General features: G+C 42.5%; 1 protein-coding gene and 1 long non-coding RNA gene across 9 annotated transcripts in view; one reads left to right on the top strand and one right to left on the bottom strand.

The window, feature by feature from the left end:
* LOC137375904 (uncharacterized) overlaps positions 1-17,147 on the top strand; it is a 50,038-nt gene extending 32,891 nt beyond the window's left edge. The window contains exon 3 of the long non-coding RNA XR_010976088.1: positions 16,808-17,147. This is a non-coding gene — a long non-coding RNA (uncharacterized lncRNA). The remainder of the gene's footprint in view (positions 1-16,807) is intronic.
* ankhd1 (ankyrin repeat and KH domain containing 1) overlaps positions 1-25,068 on the bottom strand; it is a 226,674-nt gene that overhangs the window by 7,424 nt on the left and 194,182 nt on the right. For 7 of the 8 annotated variants that reach the window (XM_068043555.1, XM_068043558.1, XM_068043559.1 and 4 more), the window contains 4 exons: positions 20,841-22,486; positions 18,850-19,041; positions 16,673-16,927; positions 16,382-16,557 (listed from right to left, as the gene is read on the bottom strand). In XM_068043555.1, coding sequence (XP_067899656.1) covers positions 16,382-16,557; positions 16,673-16,927; positions 18,850-19,041; positions 20,841-22,486 — 2,269 coding nt within the window. The remainder of the gene's footprint in view (positions 1-16,381; positions 16,558-16,672; positions 16,928-18,849; positions 19,042-20,840; positions 22,487-25,068) is intronic. The other variant, XM_068043560.1, reaches the window with a different exon arrangement.

The raw sequence follows: 25,068 nt of genomic DNA, 5'->3' as shown, positions 1-25,068 counted from the left end.
CCAAATCATTTATAGATACTACAAACAGCAAAGGTCCCAGCACTGATCCCTGCGGAACACCACTAGTCACATCCCTCCATTCAGAAAAACACCCATCCACTGATACCCTGTCTTCTATGACCGAGCCAGTTCTGTATCCATCTTGCCAGCTCACCTCTGATCCCGTGTGACTTCACCTTTTGTACCAGTCTGCCATGAGGGACCTTGTCAAAGGCTTTACTGAAGTCCATATAGATAACATCCACTGCCCTTCCTTCATCAATCATCGTCGTCACTTCCTCAAAAAACTCAATCAAATTAGTAAGACACAACCTCCCCTTCATAAAACCATGCTGTCTCTCGCTAATAAGTTCGTTTGTTTCCAAATGGGAGTAAATCCTGTCCCGAATAATCCTCTCTAATAATTTCCCTACCACTGACATAAGGCTCACCGGCCTATAATTTCCTGGATTATCCTTACCACCCTTCTTAAACAAAGGCACAACATTGGCTATTCTCCAGTCCTCTGGGACCTCACCTGTAGCCAATGAGGATGCAAAGATTTCTGTCAAGGCCCCAGCAATTTCTTCCCTTGCCTCCCTCAGTATTCTAGGGTAGATCCCATCAGGCCCTGGGGACTTATCTACCTTAATGCTTTGCAAGACACCCAACACCTCCTCCTTTTTGATAATGAGATGACTGAGACTATCTGCACTCCCTTCCCTAGGCTCATCATCCACCAAGTCCTTCTCTTTGGTGAAATGCTTGTGAGGAGAGACACAATATGTAAAGCTAAGTGAAAGCTAATATTCCAACAAGAGCCAAGATCCAGGAAGTTTAAAGGAACTATCTGTTCTTTCAACAAGCAGAGAAATGCTAACTGCTGTTTTGAATCCGAGTGACTGTTATGTGACAAGCCCCTCCCCATCTGTGGCTTTAAGCTGGTGTTTCTCTTTGCAGCAGAGGAGAAGCAATGGGACTCTGACATGATCGGACCCCAAGTGGGGGTTCCTCACTCTCTCTAGCTTGAAAGCTTTCAAATTCTGCTTGTTGACCTTTGCATACTCTGGCTACAATCAAAAATCCCATTGGAGGAACTCATCCGCATCGCTATCTCCAAAGAGACCCCAGCTGTATCACCAAACTTCACAGACTGTACGCTTTTTAAAAAAATGGACTCTAACTCAACCGATCTACCTTTCCGCACTCTAACCTATTAGGGTGTGTGTAAACCTGTAGCATGAGTGAAAGTTGGCACGTTGTTTATTATTTTATTAGTTTAGTTTAGGTACAATAAAGTTAACCTCTTTCTTTGTTTACTCAAGAAAAGCTGTCTGATTACTTACTTGCTATGATCATAAGAACCAAACACACATCTACTGAGTTGTCCAGTACATCCACTTTGAGAAAGAATTAAACCTGTTGTGGTCAAACAAGGAGGGGTAAAAAAAAAAAGAGGGAAGCCCTTCAACACCACCTCATTTGACTAACAGAAATTTGGGGGCTCACATCTGGGATCAAACCCAAAGACAACAGGAAACTGGAAGAGAGAAACCAAATTGATCCCTAGCAATAATTTAAAAACTTCAATACAGGTTTTCTTGTGGTTTTCAGTGCTAGAGTACTAAAATGACCACATTTGAGGCTGGTACCTTCCTAGAACAGAGTGAAATAACTTGGGCCAGGTTAAGAGCCTTATCTGTTGAAGAGTTGTGGAATGTAGCTGGGCAGTTAGTGATTACTATCCGTCCAAAAGCTAGGAAACCCGAAATCCTAAAACTTGTGACCAACCATTTTAAAATTGACACTGAAGAACCAGAGACAGGCATAGAATCTGAAACAAAGTAACATTAGCTAAGATACAAATACAACACAGGAGACTAGAATTAGAATTCCAGAGCGAGGAGAAGGAATTTCAGGAAAGAGAAAAAGGGAGGAAAGGGAAAAAGAGCTTTCCAAAAGGAGTTAAGGCAGCTCAAACTGAATAGGGGATGACCCAATGTACTCAGTGAAGGCACTGCTAATGAGGGAGTTACCCCTAGCTCAGGACTGGGTGCTGAGCTCTTAAAAGTTCTCCTAGTTGATACTAAAGTTCAATGAGGGGGATGTGGAAGCATTTTTCATCTCTTTTGAAAAGCTTGCAAAACAGTTGACGTGGCCAGTGGACAGCTGGACACGGATATTGCAAAGCAAACGAACAGGAAAAGCCCACAAGGTTTATTCACTGTTGCCTGATGAGAGTTCATCAGATTACGAGATTAATAAAATGCTATCCTGAGCTAATACCGGAGGCGTACCACCAAAAGTTCTGAACTTTCCGGAAGCAGCCGGAACAAACTTGCATCGAGTTTGAATGGGTTAAACAACTCACTTTCGACCGATGGATACGGGCACTTAAGATAGACTCCACCTATGAAAACCTCAGAAAGGTGATCCTCCTAAAGGAGTTCAAAGATCCGCTACCCTTTTCCATAGGAAACCATGTGGAGGAACAAAAGGTTTCAAGAACCAGGCAGGCAGCAATCCTGGCTGATGATTATACACTTATTCACAACATCTTGCCCCAAGGGAAACCCTTTCCTAGTCACCTCCAAAAACCTGAAAAGGATAGAAGGTGGGAGAGTGACAGGAGGATAAACAGCCATGAGCGAGAAGGAAGAGCTGGAAACACAGGAGGCCCTCCTCAGGCCAGAAAAGGTGCTTAGAACAGGAGTGACACCTAGAAGCCTGTAGGTTTCCACTGTAACAAGGCAGGTCACCTTCGCGCTGACTGCTGAAAGTTATGGGGAAAACCCATAGGTTTAGTCAGGGTACACCAGACCAGTGCAGGAAAAGGGGCCCTGATGGAAAACACAGCAGACCAGGCTTTAACTACGGCAGTAGAACCCTGTAAACATACCGTTGAGAGTGCGGGAAAACTTAAAATCCGAGAGTTACCAGGATTTTGTGTTCAGAGAAAAAGTGACCCCATACCCCTTAAGTGAAGCGAGTAAACCCACAGTCATACTTCGGGATACAGGGACCACCCAATCCCTTCTGCTGGGAAAAGGCATGACTGAATGTCAGTGCGCTAGTAAACGGTATCGGAAGAAAGTATATTCCCATACCTTATATTGTGTGCACCTGGAGCGCGACCTTGTTTACCTGTGGATGGTGTCAACCTGCTCCTGGATAATGAACTAGCAGGGGCAAAGGTGGTAGCTTCCCCAGTAGTTTTTAAGAGTGGCCGAAAGAGATCAGGGAGACAGAGCAGTTACAGGAAAAGGTTCCTGACATTTTTCCTGATTGTGTGGTGATCCATGGCCAAACAAGCTCCTCAGAGGAGACTGAACTGGCACTACAGACTGATGACCCTCCTGTTTGGCTATCTGAAACTTTCTTTGGGAAGTTAGAGGACCCAGAAGATGGGTTAAACAGGTCTTCCTCGGTCGAGGCTTAGCAAGCCAACCCAGGGTTAAAAAAGTTAGCTCAGATTGCCCAAACTGAAGCTGAAACGGAGGGAGTTCCAGAGTGCTACTATGTAAAGGATGATGTGATGAGAAAGTGGAGACCTCCTCACAGACCTGCAGATGAAGGAGTGGACAGTGGTTCACCAGATAGTGCTGCTGCCAAGGCACCGTAAGGAATTATGGAGAACAGTCCATAAGATTCCAATGGCTGGACATGTCAGTATCAGAAAACCCCAAGCCCGCATCAGACAGCATTTTCACTGGCCACAACTCCACAAGGCTGTGGTGGAGTTCTGCAAGACTTACCACACGTGCTAGGTTGTGGGGAAACCTCAACCTGCAATAAAAGCTGCACCCCTAATTCCCATACTGGCTTTTGGGGAAGCATTCAGCAGAGTTCGAGTAGATTATGTAGGGCCCCTGCCAAAAACAAAAGGGGGATACCAGTATCTTTTCACCATTATGGATGTGGCTACCCGATTTCCAGAAGCCATCCCTCTAAGAACTATCTCTGCCAAGGTAGTGGTGGAGCAACTAACCCAATTCTTATCCCAATATGGGCTTGCTGCTGAGATCCAGTTGGATCAGGGCACAAATTTATGTCCAGTATTTTTCAAAAGATCATGGGTAATCTGGGCATAACCCAGCCACAGTCCTCACCCTACCACCCACAGTCACAAGGGGCTTTGGAGCAATACCACCAGACCCTTAAAGACAATGATCAGAGTATACTGCTAAGAGTAACCCCATGACTGTGACAAAGGGCTGGGATTTCTTCTGTTTGCTACCGGTGCCTCACCCAATGAATCCACTGGCTTTAGTCCCTTTTAATTAGTTTATGGACACGAGGTGAGAGGTCCTCGAAACCTAATCAAGGAGAGGTTTTTGGGACCCATGGACAAATCTTCCCTGTTAGATTACATCTCTATGTTCTGAGAACGACTCACGAGAGCCTGTGCGGTGGCTCAGGAATACCTAAAAATCTCCCAGACAGCTATGAAAAGGCAGGCAGGCCAAGGCCAGAACATTTCAGCCAGGAGACCATGTGTTAGTGCCATTGCCAATACAGGGAGAACCACTGAAAGCCCAGTTCAGTGGCCCGTACAAAGTAATAAAGAGAATTAGCCAGGTGAATTATATAATTGACACCCCAGATTGTAGGAAAAAGCAAAGGCTGTCTCACATCAATATGTTAAAATGGTAGCACAGCCAGGAAGGGGACAAATAAGCACAGGTCTGTCAGGAAAGAGGAGGGTGAAAGGGACCATGAGAACGAGTTAGAGGAAAGCCTGGAGGATTCCCAAATCGGACCCCCTACCGTTCGATTAGCTAACGCTGAAATGTTAGAGAAATTAGACACCATACTCTCCTATTTAAATGGAGGACAGAGAGGAGACCTAACAAGGCTGCTTATAGCATTTAAAGGGATCGGTAGGGACAAACCAGGGTGCACAACCCTAACACTACATGATGTGGATGTAGGAGAGAACCCTCCCATAAACAAAACCCCCATCACCTAGGTCCCAGGAAAGGGAGGAAATTCAGACTGAAGACCTAGAAATTAAAGATTTAAATTCTGAAGGGACACAAAAAAGCTCATAAGCCAAAGGAAAACCCCAAGACCAAAAGGAGGAATTATGGGCCAGGCTGGATGAGCTGGAAGAGGAAGAGGTGCAGGATGAAACTGATCGGTGGTCTCAAGCTGCAAGGGAAAAAATCCAGCACTAGGTTAAAGTACAAAATAACTATGAAGCACTTCAAGGCAGGCTTAAAACTTTGCCTGAGAAAGTGTCTTCTGATGTTATGGTGCCATTTGGCTCACTTGCATTTATGCCAGGACAGCTAATCCACACAAATGAAGTCACTGTTTTACTCGGTGACAATTGGTTTGCAAAGTGCTCTGCAAGTTGGCCTGGTGGAGCACAGGAAAAACCATGTACAAAAAGCACTGGATGATCATCACAAAATGAACAAGTTTGAATCCAGGGTTGGGTTCATTTATATAGAGAAACTGGAAAAGGAAGATATTGCAGAAATACACGAGGAAATTCAGTGTATGCTGGAGCACAAGCTGATGGAGCCCAGTCCAAGCAGTTGGAGTACCCCAATTGTGCTTGTGCCCAATCCCGGATAACAAACAAGATTATGGCTATGATAGTGAGCCTGATGAGTGCTTGTGTGTATGTACACGTGTGTGTGTGTGTACGCGAATATATACAGTTTTTAAAAAAATTTGTGGCCTCAATGAAATGTTCCAGTTGTCACATTTTATTTCACGTGGTGGGAAGGTGATATGCCGATGTGTTTTGTTGAGTGATAATTTTCTTTAATCCACTGACTGGAGACCTGAATTTATTTTGTTTTTTTAAACAAGACATTTTAAAAAAACAAGCTGCCAGCAAAGTCATCCTTTCAGCTTAAGATGATCACCTAATTTGCAACACTGTATCGAACACTGTAATGCTTGCGAGGAAGGAGACGAAATGTCTGCCAATATCCCAACAAGAACCAAGACCCAGGAAGTTTAAAGCAACTATCTGTTCTTTCAGCAAGCAGAGAAATACTGCTATCTGCTATTTTGAATCCTTGAGTGACTGTTATGTGACAAGCCCCTCCCCATCTATGGTTTTAAGTTGGTGTTATTCTCTGCAGTAGAGGAGAAGCAACTGGACTCTGACATGAGCAGACCCTAAGTGGGGAGCCCTCTCTCTCCATTCCAGCCTGAAAGCTTTCAAAATCCTACTTGTTGACTGATCACCTTTGCATACTCCGGCTACAATTAGAAACCCCGTTGGAGGAAATCATCCACATCGCTATCTCCAAAGGGACTCACCAAGCTTGTCATCTACCTCTTCAAACTAAAAGCCTCAGGACCATTGAATTCAGCTAGAAGACAGCTGAAATCACCAAACGTCACAGACTGTATACTTATTTTTATGTTAACTCAACCAATCTACCTTTCTGCACTCTGTAACCTATTTGTGAGCGTGTAAACCTCTAGAGTGTGTGCATGTGAGTGAAAGTTGACACGTTTTTATTTTATTAGTTCGGCTTAGGTACAATAAACTTAACCTCTTTGTTAAACTCAAGAAAATCTGTCCGATTGCTTACTTGCTATGATCATAACAAGAACCAAACACTTACTGAATTGGCCAGTACATTCACTAAAAATTAAACCTATTGTGGTCAAACGAGGGGGAAAAGAGGGAAGCCCTTCGACCCCTCCTCACTTGACCATAACAAGGAACTAAAACCTCACGATTGGAGTCCAAAAATCTTTTTCACTTAACCAACTTAAGTTTGAAGCAACATTAGTAGCAGCCAGCTGCTGTTATGTAGAAGTGCAACTTAAAACTAACAAAGTGATTGCTGACAACGCAGCGGCCCGCTGACGCCAGAGTGCGCCAAGCTGCGCACATGCACAGCTACAACTTGCCAGGACTAAGTGGCGCGTGCGCGGGATGAAGTCATCGTGCAGCACCAATGTCATCACGTCACCGCGCCTGGTCCATCTTTGCGCATGCGCGATAAAGTGTCATTGGGTATCCAGCCCCCCAACTCAGCTTGAGCTCTCCCCCTCGTCAACTCGCTCCAGGCCTCAACGCTTCCTCCCCTCTCCCATGCCCGATTGTTCCTCACTTCGCGCCACCCTGCTCTCCGGCGCTCGCCCCCTGCCACCCCCAACCGCTGGCTGCAGGCTGCGCTGCTTCCCTCCTCTCGGCCACTCGCTCCTCCGTCGCCAGTCACCTCTTGCGGCCCGCCTTGCTTCTTCGGTTGGCGCATGGAGACTGATGAAACATGGGAGCAAGTGGGCGAGAGGAGGGAAACGGTGCTGCCTCGAGCTAGTGGCTGGAGGGGTGCAGGGAAGTGGGGAGCGAGAGGCAGGAGAGCAGGGTGGCACGAGTGGGGAACAATCAGCCAGGGAAGTGGGGGGGTGGAAGCAGCGAGGTCTGGAGTGAGCGGCTGAGGGGGGGAGCGGCCAATAGGGATCTGAGGATTACAGTTAGTATCCTATAACTACATAGTAGCATATTACTGGGCTTCCACTCAACTTAATACAAGGTTTGTTTGCTATAACGATCTAGCCATAAGCATTTCCTGTGATAAATTGAACAGCGCCATCTTTAATCCTGGGAGCTGCCTGAATGTCGCAGACACTGACATTCCGGTTGAAGAGCCTGCATTTGCGCATGTGCAAATCCAACGCCACCTAGTGGCTGTGTTGTCAGCAATTGCAGCCTAAAACTAATGCCAGCACTAGAGGGAATTAGCTCCCATAGCTGAAGCTGGCATCATGATCTACTTAGGCTGCATCAGTTCAGTACACAAACGTGGAATGCAAAACCTCAACCAATACAAGACAGACTACACAATCCAGCTCATAGTTCTTAAACTCCATGTATATTGTATAATTGCTGATAAACTATCCTTAACATGCAAATAAGCAGCCATCACATGACAGGAAATGAGACTGCAGCTCAAGAATAACAAGACTTAACTGGAGAGCCCAGAGAAAAAGAGCATGGACCTGAAGGACTTTGGTGGTGGAGCAGCCAGAGAGGATAAAAAGCAAGGTCCTAGGAGTAGGCGCCAATTGGAGAGCAGATCTGAAGGTGTTCAGGGCAGAGCTCGAGCATCAGGGATCAAGGTTTAAAAAAACCTTAAGTGACGTCAGCACAAGGGAAGGTGCTGAATGGTGAGTAGCTGGTGAGTTTCTTTTTAAGTCTTTAGTTTATTTCTGTTAAGTTTAGTTTCGTTAGTAATCTAATAAATACAGGCATGGCAAGGCACTTCAGTCCCAGGAAATTCGCATCCTGTTTCATGTGTGAACTCCAGGACACTTCTCATGTCCTGAACAACCACATTTACTGGAAGTGTCATAAGTTGGAGGAGGTCGAGCTCTGGGTTTCTGAGCTTGAGAAGCAGCTGGTGTCCCTGCAGTACATCCATGAGGCTGAGCGCTACATGGATAGAACATGTCTAGGTGGTCACGCTGCAGCTTAAGGGTTTGCAGGGAGAGGAAACGTGTGTCCGCCAGAACAATCAGGGCCAGATAGGTAGCGCAAGGGTCCCCGGAGCGCATCTCGCTCTCTGTACACTAACGGCGATGGCTCCTCAGAGAAATACAGCCAGAACCAAGTCCATGTTAACATGGGCAGCTCAACTATATTGGGCGAGGTGAAGAGGAGGAGGAAGGTCACTAAAGAAATAGTGATGGAAGATTCAATAGTTCGGAGAACACAGGCATTTCTGCAGCCGCAGACATGACTCCAGGATGTCACTGAGCAGCTGCAGAACATTGGACCGGGGGGTGAAGAGTGGATGAACAGCCAGAAGTTATGGTCCATATGCTACCAATGACATAGGCAGAAAGAGGGATGAGGTCCTGCATGCAGATTTCAGGGAACTAGTAAAGAAATGTAAAGAAAAGGTAGGACCTCATTGGTTGTAACCTCCAGATTACTCCTGCTGCCAGATGCTAGTGTGTACAGAAATGGGAGGAAAATGCAGCTGGAGAGATAGTGCAGGAGGGAGATTCCTGGGGGCATTAGGACAGGTTTTGAGGGAAGTGGGAGCTGTACAAACCGGGTGGATTGCACTTCGACAGGGCCAGGCCCAATATCTTGGTAGGGCAATTTGCTAGTGCTGTTGGGAAGAGTTTAAACTACTTTAGCAAGGGGATGGAAACCTCAGCATAGATTCAGAAGGAAGAGAAGCAAAGCTAAAAATAGACAAAAGATTAGTAAGCCATTATTGAAGGTCAAAGAAACAAAGGCTAGAAAATAGGCAACAAAGGAGTTATTCAGTGATTAGTGATATATGCTTCAATGCAAGGTGTCTAGTGAATAAGGCAGATCAGCTAAGGGCACAGATCGACACTTGGAAGTCTGACATCATAGCTATTACTGAAACATCACGTAAGAGGGCAGGAATAGCAGCTCAACATTTCTGGTTACAGGGTTTTCAAACGTGATAAAAAAAAGTTGGGGTGGCAATATTGGTTAACGAAACAATGATAAGGAGGGGTGTGACGCTAGAAGCATCAAATGAGGCCAAACGGTTGAACTGAGGAACAAAAATAAAAGGCAGTCACACTGCTGGGAGCATACTAAAGACCCCCAAAACAAAGGGAGATTCGAACAGCAAATATGTAGGCAAATTGCTGAGAAGTACAGAAATAAAGGGGTAATTATAAGGGATTTCATCTACCCTAATATTAACTAAAATAAATTCAGAGTGAAAGGGCTCAAAATTCTTAACATATTCAGGAGAATTATTTTAGCCAATACATAGCAAGCTCAAGAGAGGGAGCAGTTCTGGACTTCGTTTTAGGAAATAAATCTGGGCAGGTGGAAGGGGTATCAATGGACGAGAGAGCATTTTAGTGGTAGTTATCATAATTCAGTTAGATTTTAGAATAGTTATGGAAAAGGATAAAAATAGACCAAGAGTAAGTTTTAATTTGGGGAAAGGCCAATTTTACCAAGTGGAGATGTGATTTGGCAAAAGTGGATTAAAAACAGCTATTTGAAGGTAAACCAGTGTCAGAGCAATGGGAGACATTCAAGGAGGAGATAAGGAGGGTTCGGAACAAATAATGTTCCCACAAAGAAAAAGGGTGGGACTCAAAGTCTAGACCCCTTTGGATGTCAAACAGCATACAGAGTAGGATAAGGAAAAAAAGAAAGCTTATGTAGGATGCCAAAACCTCAATACTGCAGAAAGCTGAAATGAGTATAGAAAGTGCAGGGGTGAAATTAAAAAGGAAATTACAAAAGCAAAAAGAGAGGGCATGAAAAAATATTGACAAATAAAATCAAGGAAAACCCAAAGATATTTTACAAATTCATAAAGAGCAGGAAGGTAATCAGAGTAGGGCCAATTAGAGACCAAAAAGGTAACATGTGGAGGCAGAAGACGTGGGTATGGTTATTAATGAATAATTTTGTCTGTTCTCACAAATAAAAGGACGAAGCAGACATTGTAGTTGAGGAGGAGGGTGCAATATCGGATGGGATAAACATCGTGAGGGAGGGAATATCAAGTTGTTTAGCATCCTTGAAAGTGGATAGATCAGAAAGTCCAGGTGAAATGTATCTCATGCTAAGGGAAATAAGGGGGAAAAAATAGCGGAAGCTCTGACCATCATTTCCAATCCTCCCTGGCTACAGGAGTGGTGCCGGGGAACCGCTAACGCACAATCACCACCACTAGTGAAAAAGTACTGAGCAAACTATTGGGATTGAAGGCAGACAAGTCCCCAGGGCCTGATGGCCTACAACCTAGGGTCTTAAAGTAAGTGGCAGCAGAGATAGTGGTTATAATATTCCAAAATTCCATGGATTCAGGCAAGGATCCAGTGGATTGGAAAAATGCTAATATAATACTCTTATTCAAAAGGGAGGGAGGCAGAAAGTAGGAAACTATAGACCAGTTAGTTTAACATCTGTCGTTGGGAAATTGTTAGAATCCATTATGGAGTATGTAATAACAGGCCATTTAGAAAGTCAAAATGCAATCCATCAGAGTCAGCATGGTTTTATGAAAGGTAAATCATGTTTGACTAATTTGCTAGAGTTCTTCGAAGATGTAACAAGTAAAGCGGATAATGGGGTCCTGTAGATGTAGTATACCTGGACTTCCAGAAGGTCAAACGGTTAATACACAAGGTAAGATCACATGGGGTTAGGGGCAATTTATTAGCTTGGATAACCAACAGAAAACATAGAGTCGGGATAAATGGGTCCTTTTCTGGTTGGCACGATGTAACTAGTGGGGTGCCACAGGGTTCGGTCCTCGGGCCCCAACTATTTACAATGTATATTAATGACTTGGATGCAGGGATAGAAGGTGGCATAGTAAGTTGCAATAAAGAAATTTACAAATGGATATGGATAAGTTAGGCGAATGGGCCAAAATTTGGCAGATGGAGTTTAACGTGGATAAGTGTGAGGTTCTCCATTTTGGTTGGAAGAATAGAAAGGCAAATTATCTAAATGGAGAGAAACTTCAGAGTGCTTCAGTGTAGAGGGATCTGGGTGTCCTCATGCATGAATCACAGAAAACTAGTATGCAGGTACAGCAGGTAATAAGGAAGACAAATGGAATTTTGGCATTTATTGCTAAAGGAATAGAGTATAAAAGTAGGGAAGTGTTGCTGCAACTGTACAAGGCATTAGTGAGACCGCACCTGGAATATTGTGTACAGTTTCGGTCCCCTTACTTGAGGAGGGATGACGTTGCTTTGGAGGCAGTTCAGAGGAGGCTCACCAGATTGATTCCAGAGATGAGGGGCTTGTCTTATGAAGAGAGATTGAGCAGTTTAGGCCTTTACTCTCTAGAGTTTAGAAAAATGAGAGAAGATCTAATTGAGGTATATAAGATGATTAAGGGGATTGACAAAGTAGACGTAGAGAGGATGCTTCCTCTGGTGGGGCAATCTAGAACGAGGTGTCATAGTTTTAGGATAAGGGGTAACAAATTTAAAACAGAGAAGCGGAGAAATTACTTCTCTCAAAGGGTCGTGAGTCTGTGGAATTCACTACCCCAGAGTGCGGTGGATGCCGGGACATAGACAGATTTTTAATTAGTAATGGGTTGAAGGGTTATGGAGAATGGGTAGGAAAGTGGAGCTGAGGTAGAGATGAGATCATCCATGATTGTATCGAATGGTGGAGCAGGCTCGAGGGGCTGAACTGCCTACTCCTGCTCCTAGTTCTTATGTTCTTATGTAACTAAAGTGAGCATTGGTCCCTTAGAGGGCGAGACTGGGGAATTAATAATGGGAAACAAGGAAATGGCGGAAGCATTGAACAGGTAGTTTGTGTCTGTCTTCACCGTAGAAGACACAAAAAAAAACAAGAATACTTAAAAATCAAGAGGTAAAAGGGAGGGAGAAACTTAAAACAATCACAATCACTTGGGAAAAGGTACTGGGAAAACTATTAGAACTAAAGGCTGACAAGTCCCCTGGAACTGATGGCTTGCATCCTAGGGTCTTAAAAGAAGTGGCTTCAGAGATAGATGCATTGGTTCTGATCTTCCAAAATTCCCTAGATTCTGGAAAGGTCCCAGCAGAGTGGAAAATCACAAATTTAACAGCTCTGTTCAAGAGGGGAGACAGAAAGCAGGGCCAATTTGCTGAACATATGTCATAGGGAAAATGTTAGAATCCATTATTAAGGAGGTAATAGCAGAACGTTTGGAAAATCAAGATACCATCAGGCAGAGTCATCATGGTTATTGTTATTTAAAGAGGGAGGAAGGGATAGACTGAGTAATGGCAGGCCAGTTAGCCTAACCTTGGTGGTGGGAAAATTATTGGGAAAAAATTCTGAGGGACAGGATATTTTCATCATTTCGAAAGACATGGATTAGTCAAAAACAGTCAGAACGGATTTGTAAAGGAAAGTTGTGTCTGACTAACGTGATTGAATTATTTGAGGAAATAACAAGGGTCGATGAGGGCAGTGTTTGATGTAGTCTACATGCACTTTAGTAAGGCTTTTGAATAGTCCCACATGGCAGACCGGCCAGAGAGGTAAAAGCTCATGGGATCCATGGGATTAACGGCAGGAAGCAAGGGGTTATGGTCAGCGGGTGTCTTTGTGACTGGAAGCTGTTTCCAGTGGGGTTCCACAGGGTACAGTACTGTGTCCCATGATGTTCATGATATATATCTATGAGTTAGACTTAAAATGTAAGATCCATGCTTAAGAAGTTTGCAGATGGTACAAAAATTGGCCGTGTGGTAGAGAGTGAGGAAGGAAGCTGCAGACTGCAGAAAGATATCAATGGACTGGTAAGGGGGACAGAAAAACGGCAAATGGAATTCAATCTGGAGAAGCGTGAGGTAATGCATTTGGGAAGGACAAACAAGGCAAGCAAATACACAATAAATAAGTATAGAGGAACAGAGGGAATTTGGAGTGCATGTTCACAGGTTCCTGAAGGTAAGACAGGTAGAAAAGGTGGTCAAGAAGGTATATGGGATACTTCGCTTTATTGGCCAAGGCCTTGGAGAATAAAAGCAGGGAGATTATGCTTGAACTGCATAAAACAATAGTTAGACCGCAGCTAGAATACTGCGTGCAGTTCTGATCATTATAGGAAGGATGTGATCACACTAGAGAGGGTACAGAGGAAATTTACAATGATGCTACCAGGAATGGAGAATTTTAGCTATTAGGAAAGATTGGATATGTTAGCATTGTTTTCTTCAGAACAGAGGAGGCCAAGGGGAGATTTAATTGAGTTGTATAAAATTATGAGGGAGTCGAAATAAAATAGATAGGATGGACCTAATGCTATTAGCAAGAGGTCAATAACCAGGCAGCACAGAATTAAAGTAACTGATAGAAGGATTAGTGAGGAATTGAGTAGCAGGAACTCACTGCCTGAAAGGGTGGTAGAGGCAAAAACCCTCATCGCATTTAAAAAACACTTGGATATGCATTTGAGATGTTACAACCTATAGGGCTACAGACCAAGAGCTGGAAGGTTGGATTAGGCTGGATAGCTCTTTTTTGACTAACACAGAAACGATGAGCCGAATGGCTTCTTTCTATGTTATAAAACTATGTTTCTATAAGACTTAATTTATTGAGCTGGTGGGATCAGCTTCAACCATTTGTGTATATTTCAGAAATTAGAAGGTGTTTTGCAGCTTCTTTCAGTTGTATTAAAATTTAGCCATTAATTTCTTCCAAATACTTATAGCTTGCTTTCTTCGGCTACAATTTTATGTTGGGGCTCAGGCCCCGCCCACCGGCCAAAACGTCAGGGGCAAGCCTGCCTCCGCTGGGCCTGGAAGGCATGCCATGATTTTACTTGGCCCAGGCCCTTAATCGGCCTTGGGCGGGACTTCTGCCCCTCTGAGGCAGTAAGTCCCACCTCCAAGAGATGCCGACCAATTAGTGGGCCGGCAGCTCTTCAGTCCCAGCAGCACCACTGGGAGCGGTGGTGACTGCTCCAGGGGGGAAGCCTTGTGTCATGGGGGTGTGGGGATCTCCCTCAGGCACAGGGTGCCTGATCAGAAGTCCCCCTGCCCTTCTCCCCCCCCTCCCCAGGCACACAAGGAGGCCACCAGGTTTAACTAGATGACCTTCATAGCTGGCAAAGTGCTTATCCACCGCTGGTAACATCCCAGTAGCGGCAGGAGGAGACTCTTAAGTGGCCAATAATTGGCCACTTAAGGGCCTTAATTGGCCTGGGGCTGGCAGGCTGTTTGTCACTCCCTCCCAACCCCCGTGAAATTGCAGCAGGGGTGGGAAGGTGATGGGAATGGCTTCTGGGGTGGGGTGAGAGGTAAAATTCCAGCCTTAGTGCAAAACAATAAAGGTATTGCAAACAAAACAGAAATGGAAATCTAGAACAAATTCTTATCTGTGGAGAAATTGGAGATATGAAATTATTTTGAGGATGAAGCTAGGAGCTAATCATGCAAATTCCATCCCTCCTACTCAGTCCTCCCACTATTGGTCCCATGGACTCTGCCAATGGATCAGTCACTGTTCCTGTCCGCAGTTCCCTCCAGAAATGTTGGTTCACCTGCAAACAAGGCTTTTGCCACCCATGGCCATTTAATAATAATTGCATTAACACCTTGATGAAAACTTGGCTCAGATGGTAATACTGAAGCCTTACCACCTGACTATATCTTCCACTAACTGCCATGATGACATTGTGACCCTTATCATCAAATTCCACCTTTGTCTGTCCCTCTACTCCTGACACCTTCTGCATAGAGTACCTCACCTTGTTACACTCTCCTTGAAAATCTTTTTTCTCTATCACCACCCAAGCTTTTCGCCAAGATATCGTCCTGCTTTCCTCATTCATTCACTCTACCGAGAGACTTGACAATTTCAAATGCCATCTGAACTCACCTTGCGCTCTCTCCTCAGTTCACGGTTCTTCCTTACCTCTCCCTCCAAATAAACTCTCCTCCGCATATTCATGACCATGCCCTCCACTTCGCCATCTCACGAAGTCTCCCTATTCCCATCATTCACAAAGGCCATCTCCGATCACTTCCTTGTCTCCCTCACCACTCCCTCCCAACCCCCACTTCTTTGAGCCCCCTGGGGGGAAAAAGCCACCCCAATGTTATTTAAAACAGCATTTTCAAACTGCTTGAAGATACTCCTTAAAACCCCACCTCTGACCAAACTTATCAAGCTTAATACTCTACATTAGTCAATTTTTATCTGATTATGTCCCCTGTGAAGTGCCTTGGGATGTTTCACATTAAAAAGATGCTTATTTAAATGCTCACATAATTATTGTTGAAAAGGTACAGTGCTATGTTTTGATCTCCAATTCCTTATTTACACGTCAAGAGTAAACAACTGAAGGTTAGCTATTCTATAATGTAAACAGTACTTAAGTATAGCAGCTTGCAGCAAGCAGAGTTGGGGACAAAGGCAACATAAACCATATGTAAACTTGATTTTCAAAAAATGTCACTAATATCAGTTATGAACAAGTCAAGTTTCCCACAGTAGTGTTGGCGCCCAGTGAACAATGCACAACTTCTCCAAACTGTTGCAAGTGCATGGGCTATGAAGTTCAGAAAAAAATAAACTGGAACAAAAACATACGATTAGTGGTTTAAAATTACAATACTTGATATCATAATACTTGCATAACTGCATTGTGGCATCAAGTCCTACCAAAATGGACTTAAAAAATTCAACCTGCAAGTAGTTTAAGCCAAATTGATTGTGATACAATTACAAATGCAACCACTCACAGTACATAGGAGCAGCAGTAGGCTGTTCAGCCCATCGAGCCTGCCCGCCATTCAATATGATCATAGCTGATCATCCACTTCAATGCCTTTTTCCCCACATATCCTCATATCCCCCCATGTCATTCATGTTTTGGTTATGCACAAATTACTGCTCCCTGATGCTCTGCTTAAAAAAAAAAATCAAGTAATCTTCACAAACCTTGTTATAATCCATGAAGTTGCTTGGCACTGGCTGATGGAATGTGTTTGAAGGTGCCACAATTCCAGTATCATCTCTTTCCAATGTCTGATGTTGTGAAAATGAAGCTGGGTCCGATATAGATTGATGCATTAGGTGACCACCCATCACACCTTGAGACCAGCCAGATATACCATCTGAAAGAGAAACCCATTCTCAGAGAACGACAAGAGTTTGTAGCTTTAAGATTTAGCCCTGCCAAGTAGACTCCCCACAGATCTTTTCAACATACTGTAATTAATAACTCCTCACCTGAGTTATTGCTGACACCAAAGGACCAGATCCCTCCTTGTCCAACAGGAGTTGTCAGGTTACTACCCATCATAGTGGAAAGTGGAGTCATAGACCCAGTCTGCCTAATACGAGCCGATCTTTCTGTTCCAATAGGTGGTGGTACTTTCCGATCCTGGTTCGCATTACTTGATTTTGGTTGGCCCAAGGAAGGAGGTGCAGAAGCAGCAGATAAGGGTGAAGACGCTCCAGAAGAAACTGATGGTGGGGATTCACCTGCATGGAAATTGTGGTCCACAAAGATGATTATGCAACTAACAATTTGTAAAAACAGCATTACTCTAAACAGTAGAATTAATTTTTAATTGCAGTGCTCTATAATGTGATTTTTGTAGCTACAAATTATGAACTATACCCACTGGAAAAAAACTTGCGTGAAACAGAAGTTAACCTTGTGCCTACAATGCTTGCTTCTCACCAATTAAAGAATGATGATCAGCATCCTGTCTATAATATTCTGATTTTGATTCCTATTCTTCATTTTAGGATCAGCAAAAATTCAGATATTTACACAAGTAACAGGTCTAGAGATGTTGAAGGCCTTCAACAAGCCTTCTCTTGAAAATGGTTAGAAATGTTTCTGCACTTCATTTAAACAGCAGTCAAAATGTTGTGAAGAAAGCATACTTAGACATGCAAATGTCATTATGAAAAAATTTCTGAAAATGTGTTAGCACAAATCTTTTCTCGTGCTATTTTTCTGAGAGTCAATGCTACTTGTTTTTACACAATCTTTACGTGTGTCTTGCAATAGAAAAACGTTGGTATTGAACAAATCCAACATGTTAGGAGAAACTGAACTAATTATCTCCAGGTGTTCTGCAAATCTTTAAAATAAATTCATGTAACTGATTTAAGGCTATAAAGTCAATGCTTATGAATGTGTAGACAGTACAGGAAAGCTTTGAACTTGCTTAATAAACAAGGGAACCAAGCAGCTGAAGAGAGGTCACATCAATTGCTAGCAATGTGGGAAATGTTTTATGGTTGGTGATCAAGTGCATAATGTTCTTTTACACACAATCCTTAGCATGGTCTTTTTAAAGGAGCCCAGAAAATGTGAGGAAATCCCGAGATCAAAAGCTCAGTTTTGAGTTTTACCAAACACATTGCTTCTTACAAATGCACGAATGAGGCACAGGAGCAGCTCATGTCTGATGAGGGGTAAAACTGATAGCAAAGTTACCCAAGTACAACATTTCGCATGTGTTTCAACTCTGTCTACTTTCAAATGTGGAAGGACAACCATCAAATTTGTCACACTTACTTTCTCTGATAATACTCCTGCGAAGCAGCTTGGGCCATTTTGACTACGTTAAAGACACTATATAAATGCCAGTTGTTGCTTAATATCTCACTGCTTTGTTGAGGTCAACACTCTAATGTTCCTACAGGCCAGACTAAATCTTAACCGCTCCCTGTCATCCGCCTCCCCTATCCCAACTGCTGGTGAAATGCATCTTAAAGTAAGTCATAGCAGGAGAGTAGCTATCGCCCAAGTTGGAGATACACAAACAGTGCACAAGGACAATGTTGCCCGTGTGCACTGCCACATACATAGTGTTAAACTGGTCTACAACTCACTAGTACTAATAACCCATGGTTTTATACGCTTGTATGAAAGTGCAATACAAATTATTCTACAGGATAAGCATTTGGCACTCAGGAAACAAGGAAAGGTTACGAAATAATTGGTTGAAGTTGACAAGTGGTTTAATTTTCACTATAAGTTAACAGGTTGTAAAAATCATCAAAACCAAGATCAGCTGTCCTGACATTTATTCATCGAAGTGTCATCCAGAACATTTAAAAATTATTCATATAACTTGGTGTTTTCAGATGTAATCAAGAGATTGTGAATTTAACTGGCCTTATGTACAAGAAAAACATTTTTGAAAGCAACATTGCCACAAGAACCATTGGCTGTATCCAAACTCTGTGCTATTAAGTACATCATTGGTGATGCCTCTTTTTTTCAATTTTGTGTTTCGCAACGTTAGCACCATAATTTCCTAGTTATATTTTGCAAATTGGACCTATTGGAAGCATATAATGAGTAGTGGATCCTAGATTAAGGAGCATAACCTCCCACCCCCAAAAACGCCACTAAAATATAGAAAGGATTGGCTTGTACATACATGTAACTGGAGCAGTTGTTGAACTCCAAGGGTGTGGGGAAAAATGTTGTCTGCTGAAGCTAGGAGCAGGCATTCCTACAGGGGCTGGTCCTTGTACATACACCTGAGTTCCAGCCATACTTGGAGCAAAACTCGTCAATGGGGTAGAAGAGGAAGAAATGGCACTGCCTGATGGGTCCATAGCAGACATTCCTTCAAAAACATTTTTAAAAAAGCACATGTAATGGAATATTTGAGAAATGCACATTATAAAAAGTGACTTATCTATAACTTGCACATTTCTCTCTTTAATAAAGGGGTAATGATTCAAACTACAAGTGTGAGAAGCGCTCACTAAAGTCTCATTGTCAAAAAGGGTAGAGAAAGTAGCTGCAGTAGTCTTCCAAAAAATTGAAATGCAAACACAGACATGCACGTCATTATAAACTAAAAAGGACTAATTCAAAAATATGTATTTTAAAAACAATGTAGATTTTACCCTAGAAATCTAGAGCCATTATTGGCATGCCACAAACATACCACATCAGCAAGCTCCTACTATCCTAACCTAAGAAAAATGCTTCATGACCATCACCTAATAAGGAACAAGAGTGGGCTATTCAAACCCTCTAGTCCGTTCCACCATTCTACTAGATCATGGATGATCTGTACCTGAACTCTATTTACCTGCCTTTTCCCCATATCTCGATAGCCTTACTGAACAAAATTTTTTATCTCTCAATCTTGATAAATTTCAATTGACTGAGCATCCACAGCACTTAGGGGGAAGTAGTTTCAGATTACCAATACACTGTGTAAAAAAAAAAGTATTTCCTGATTGCTTTCCTTACTGGTCTAGCTTTAAGATTACGTGCCCTTGTTTTAGATTATCCTAGCAGAGGAAACAGAATTATGGATAGTTCTATATCCAACTTACTTCAAACAACTTTATTCGATCACCCCTTATCCTTCTAAAATCAAGGATGACAAACCAAGTTTATGCAACCTGTCCTTATAATTTAACACTGTAAACCATGGAATCATTTTGGTGAATATTGTACCACTTGGGATGTCTAAAGTCTAACTTGGAGATCACAAGCCATTTTTCATTAGTGCATAAAATGTATTTGGGCCATTTTCAGCTTTATTACTGAAAGCATCCAAGTAATGAGAGCCCCTTTTAAAAATCTTGCTTTTAATTTATGAGGTCACCTATTGATTCTTGCAGACACACAAGCTGCAATCATGGATAATTTTAAGAGTACCCATTTTCAAAGGGAACTTGTGTTTGATGCACAGCAAACAATCTGAAGTTAATTTAAGATCTGGCGAAGCGTTACATTGCTGAGGCGATGTTGGGGTTCAGACAGCATTGCCATAAAGCACCCCCCCCACCCAGCCCCTTCTCCTCTCCCCATTGTCTAGTACGTGAGGGAAAGAAATTAAATAGATTGAATTAATAACTTTATATTTCTTGCAATTTACAGTCCAATTTTGATACAGCTCAACAAAAATGGGACAGACCCTGGAGGACTGCAAATGACAGATCATTTGCCAGCCTCTCGATCTGATTGCAACAAGTCACTAGCATTGTCACAGATTGATTCCTATAATTGAACAGTTTAAGCAGGACATTAAGTGGAACCTCAAAAAAGCAAGATAGCCTATCTCAAGGGGCAATTGTGTGTGTGTGTGTGTATGTGCACGTGTTGGGAGACGGGGGGGGGGGTGGGTGGGTGGTAGAAGCAAAATTGTTCCTTTAGTCCCCTTTGATGGTTGAACCTGTAAATGTGAGAAGCCCATGAAAAGATAAGGGGCGAGAAGGAAAGAGGAAAGAAGAAAGCAGATGAAATTGAGAAATATTTAGCAAACAATTTGGCAAAAGTTGGGAATTTTTACAAAGTTACTATGCAATGCTGTTCATCAATTTTTTTAAAACCAGATCCTTCAAAATTATTAAAGGCAACCATTTAATAAACCAATATATTCAGATAAACTACTGTCCATCTCACCTGTGGGGCTCGAAGTCACCCTTTGCGAAGGTGGCCTGAAACCAGGAGCCTTGGAATTATCATGCGGAAGTACAGCGTCTAATTGTCCGAGTACAGAACTGCCCATGTAGTTAGAATGTCCACTAAACGTTGGATCTTGCGTTAGCCGTGAAGGCAGTGGACAACTTCCCCACACATGATTTGCTGACACCTGGGTATTGTCGAAGAAACTGTTGAAAGGGCTGAAGAGGGCTGCAGAGCCGAAATTTGGAGGCAAGGATTTGCTTCCTGGGTTTGCGTGGATCTGTGAAACATTCAGCATACCAAGTGCAGATGAAAGCTGCATAGGAGAAGGTACGCCATGCTGCTTCATAGGATCTTGGGCAGAAACCATTGGAACTGGGTTTGGGACGAAAACAGATTGTGGATCTTGCTGTACTAGGGGATAGAAAGAAGCACCAGGCTGTATTCTGTGAGATACTTGAGCAGAAGCTGCAGCTAACTGAGGTAAAGTGTTGTTGGTCTGAACAGCAGGGCAAGCCGACATAGTAACAGGGCGAGTAGATGCTAGACTGCTTGGGGCCACTAATCCATGATCTGGATTTGAAATATAAGGCTTCGGCAAAGTAGGTCGAATATCAGAGGAACTACGGCATGGAATTTGCGGCAGAATGCTGGGCAGTGAAGAGGTCGGTTGTATTCCTATAGCTCCAGAATTACTGTTGACTGAAGAGCTGCTGCAGATATTTGAATGCGCACATTGACTTCCTGCAGGCTGTTCTGTGGTGGTCACTTCTTCCTTCGCAGTGGAGGTGGTGAATGGTTCACTCTTAGTCATTGACATGGTCTGTTGAGAAGGCTGTGCAACAAGTGGTGAAGGGGGTGGTGGAGTAGGAGGTTGCCCATTGCTTACTGATACAGTTGAACTTGTGGGCAGTGAGCAGGAACTGCATGTCACAGCTGAAGTCACTGATATCATGGCATTAGTTTTATTGACTGAGGCGAAGAGTTGCTTTCTCACTGATGATGGAGTTGGGCTGCTTGTGACACACAGAGACTGTGTGGTGAAAGTTGGAGAACTCACAGCCACAGATGATGAATTGATAGAAGCTGAACTACCACTGTTGGGATGAATAGTATTACCACCCTGGTTACTGAGACGAGTTGTGTTATGTTTCGGTGAACTGTTGGCACTTCCAGGACTTACAGGTCTTACTGGGAAAGGGCCCCAAGTGTTTGGTGATGGAGAGAAGGTTCCTCCAAAGTGTGCCATGGGTAGTCGAGGGTGTCGAATCTGCTGAATAGTTTGAGCAGCCAACAAAGCATGTGCTAACTGCGGATGTGAATAAGCCAAAGGAAGGGAAACTGAAAATGTAGGACGCATATTGTTTGACACAATGTTTTTACCAGGTTTGTTGATGGATTGTAATGATGTGGATGATGTAGACAGCGAAGCTGTTGCAGAGGAAGACATCATTGAAACGGTTATTCGGTGTCCTGCAGTTGTTGTACTAGCTGTAGTTGTGGCAGCTGTGGACCCCATTCTTGTGTTGCCTGTGACACTTTTAATATGATTCCGAGGAATCAAATCCTCCAGTTCCTTTGCAGGATCCTGAATTAGTGCATTGATGAGCTGCACTGCATGTCTCGTTGATTCTGTGCCTCCTCTGAAATGAGTACATTGTAAAATTTCACCATAAGACATTTTTCTTTAGATTTCTGTTTAATTATACTTGCAGCTAAAATCATTGAATTAATAACATTCATTCAATCCAAAAGTACAACTGACCATTCATCAAACCACAGCACAGACATTTCAGATTTTGTTCTCTATAAAACTAGTATCAATAACTTAATAAACTCACTAGTGTGCCTTGAACTGGACAATCAATACTTTCAGCCACTTAGACTGATCCACGATTTATTCATTATGCTGTTGACAGCATTATGGAGAAAGGCACACAAAATGGCAAAGTTGCAATATTTTTGTGAACAACAAATTTCGATTTTTTTGGGCAAATGCTTTACGATCTGGGTTGAAGAAATATTCAAGTCAGGGATTGAAACTAATTCAAGAATTTTATTTGTTAACATTTCGCAGTGGTTTGATCTTTCAGTTGTGTCGTGGGATCACTTTTATCACAGCAGTACAATCATTCTAAAAGAAATTAAAATATGCTGTGAAAACTACAATAAGCCAGCAATTTTAATTCCTGTAAACGAATATCATATCATAATTCTAGGTCTAAAGCCAACAAATCTCAACCCTTGGAGAAGGAAGAATACAAACAGTATTGGTTTCAGGATCATTGGTCTTTTAATCCCAAACCAAGCTATCCCATCATGCAAGCACTGTTCCCTATATAGTTCCTTCTCACCATCTCCCCAGCTGTTTTTAGACAGAAAGCCAAAGCTAAAATGTTTCCTTTCAAACTAGACTCCTCTTGGAAGTTACTGAATTCTTAATCTTTCAAAAATGAAGTGTAGCAATTTCAAGATTCTGACCAAAATAAAATACTGTCAAAAATTTGGCCTTTTGATAAATTCCGAAGAATATTTCAGACATGCCTTTTATTCAAATCCAGATTCAGCTTTTGTGATGTTTACTGAATATACCCGATTAACTTACAGCTAGCTCAACCGCATGTAGAATATTTGTTCACTTAATAAAAATTACTAGATTTCAAAGAGCTCTTTTTAAAATAAAAAAAAGTAACCATAAAATGTACACTTAGGTCAGAAGTGAGCATCACTGGCAATACATATATATGTTTAAGATTAATTATAGTTTTGACTGTTATTTTTGTTTTAATCCTACAGGCACTGGAAACAACAGTGACTACTCGGAACTACCGGTATCCAAGTAATTACTTTACCAGTATGGGTGGGACTGAGGGAAATCAAATCAGTGCTTGCATATAACCACAGTGCACACGACAATGGCAAGAAAATGCTTCAATATGGTTCAAAATGTTATACAAGGTGAAGTGTTCCAAAAGTGATGCAATTTTAAAAAATTTTTTTGAGGACTTGTGTTTAAAACTGAAAAGATTCCGTAGATTTATTTATTTATTTTTTTACAAGGGTCACAGAGGTCTTGTTTGAAAACCACCTTTATTGGAAATCACATGCCTTAAGTTCAATAAACAGAAACCTTGGTGACTTGGAGGGAGATGTTTACAGAGAAGTGACACGTCAAGATCTACACTGGTCAGGAGGTGCTGACTTGCTGTTTGGGATTTCACTTTGGAGTTATTGTTTTGGTTCAGTTGGGGTGTGGACTGTGTTGAAGGCAGTTGGAGGTCATTCTGCTGAGATACAAGACACCATCTTTCTCTACCTCTTTGAAAAACCTGCAAATCCAGAGTGGGATAACTGAAACCTGATGCCACATTTCTCCTGGAAAACCTACCAGACTACTTCTCGACATCTCCAGAATGAACTGCTCCAGAAAAAATCCCAGTGATCCATCTGTGCACCCGGACGCCAGACCAAAAAGGACAATTGACATTCTTCCATTTTATCTCTTTTTTCTTCAAGAATTAGTAAGTATTTGGCCAGAGTATTATTTTTTTTGTTAAGAGCTCTGCAAAGAAAATCTCTATTTTTCAGTTAACCTTTGTATGTGTGTGTGTGGTTTGGGGGGGGGGGGCTAAGGTAAAAAGGGAACTTTGATATTTCAATCTGTGTGTTAATGCTTTGCTTCATTACTGAATAAGTCTTGTTTTATAATAAACTGATAATTTTGTTGTTTAGCAAAGAAAGCTGGTTGGTCTATTTTATTCTGGGATATAGAGTAGGGTATATGATTGACCGTATTGGTACCTGGGTAAACATTTAAATATATGTTGTGATCTGTGGAGAAGTGGAACTAGAAAAGACAATGCCCTCCTCCCGCCTAAGTCGTAACACATAATTGGGGGCCCTGTGCGGGATAACCCAAAGTAGACGATGTGCAATTTGTAAGTGGGGGCAATAATAATTGAAAAGAGGAAAAGGAAAAACCAGGTTTCTTGTGCATTAAAGGCTACACTACCGGAATGGATTTTTCAGTTGCTCCATCCCCGAGCAATTTGAGAAACTTAACCAAGGTTAAGCATTGGCAGGAAATTGGGATTAGAGTTAAAACCAGGAGCTGAGAAAACAGACATAATTGAAGTAATAGCACAACATTTGAAACTGGAGAAGAAAAAGGCAATCCAGATGGTAGTTCAGTTGAAATTCAGTTGCAGATGAAGCAGCTTGAACT

This window comes from Heterodontus francisci, chromosome 12, assembly GCF_036365525.1.
Source record: "Heterodontus francisci isolate sHetFra1 chromosome 12, sHetFra1.hap1, whole genome shotgun sequence".
Lineage (NCBI taxonomy): Eukaryota > Metazoa > Chordata > Chondrichthyes > Heterodontiformes > Heterodontidae > Heterodontus > Heterodontus francisci.
This window is presented reverse-complemented; position numbering and strand designations above follow the sequence as displayed.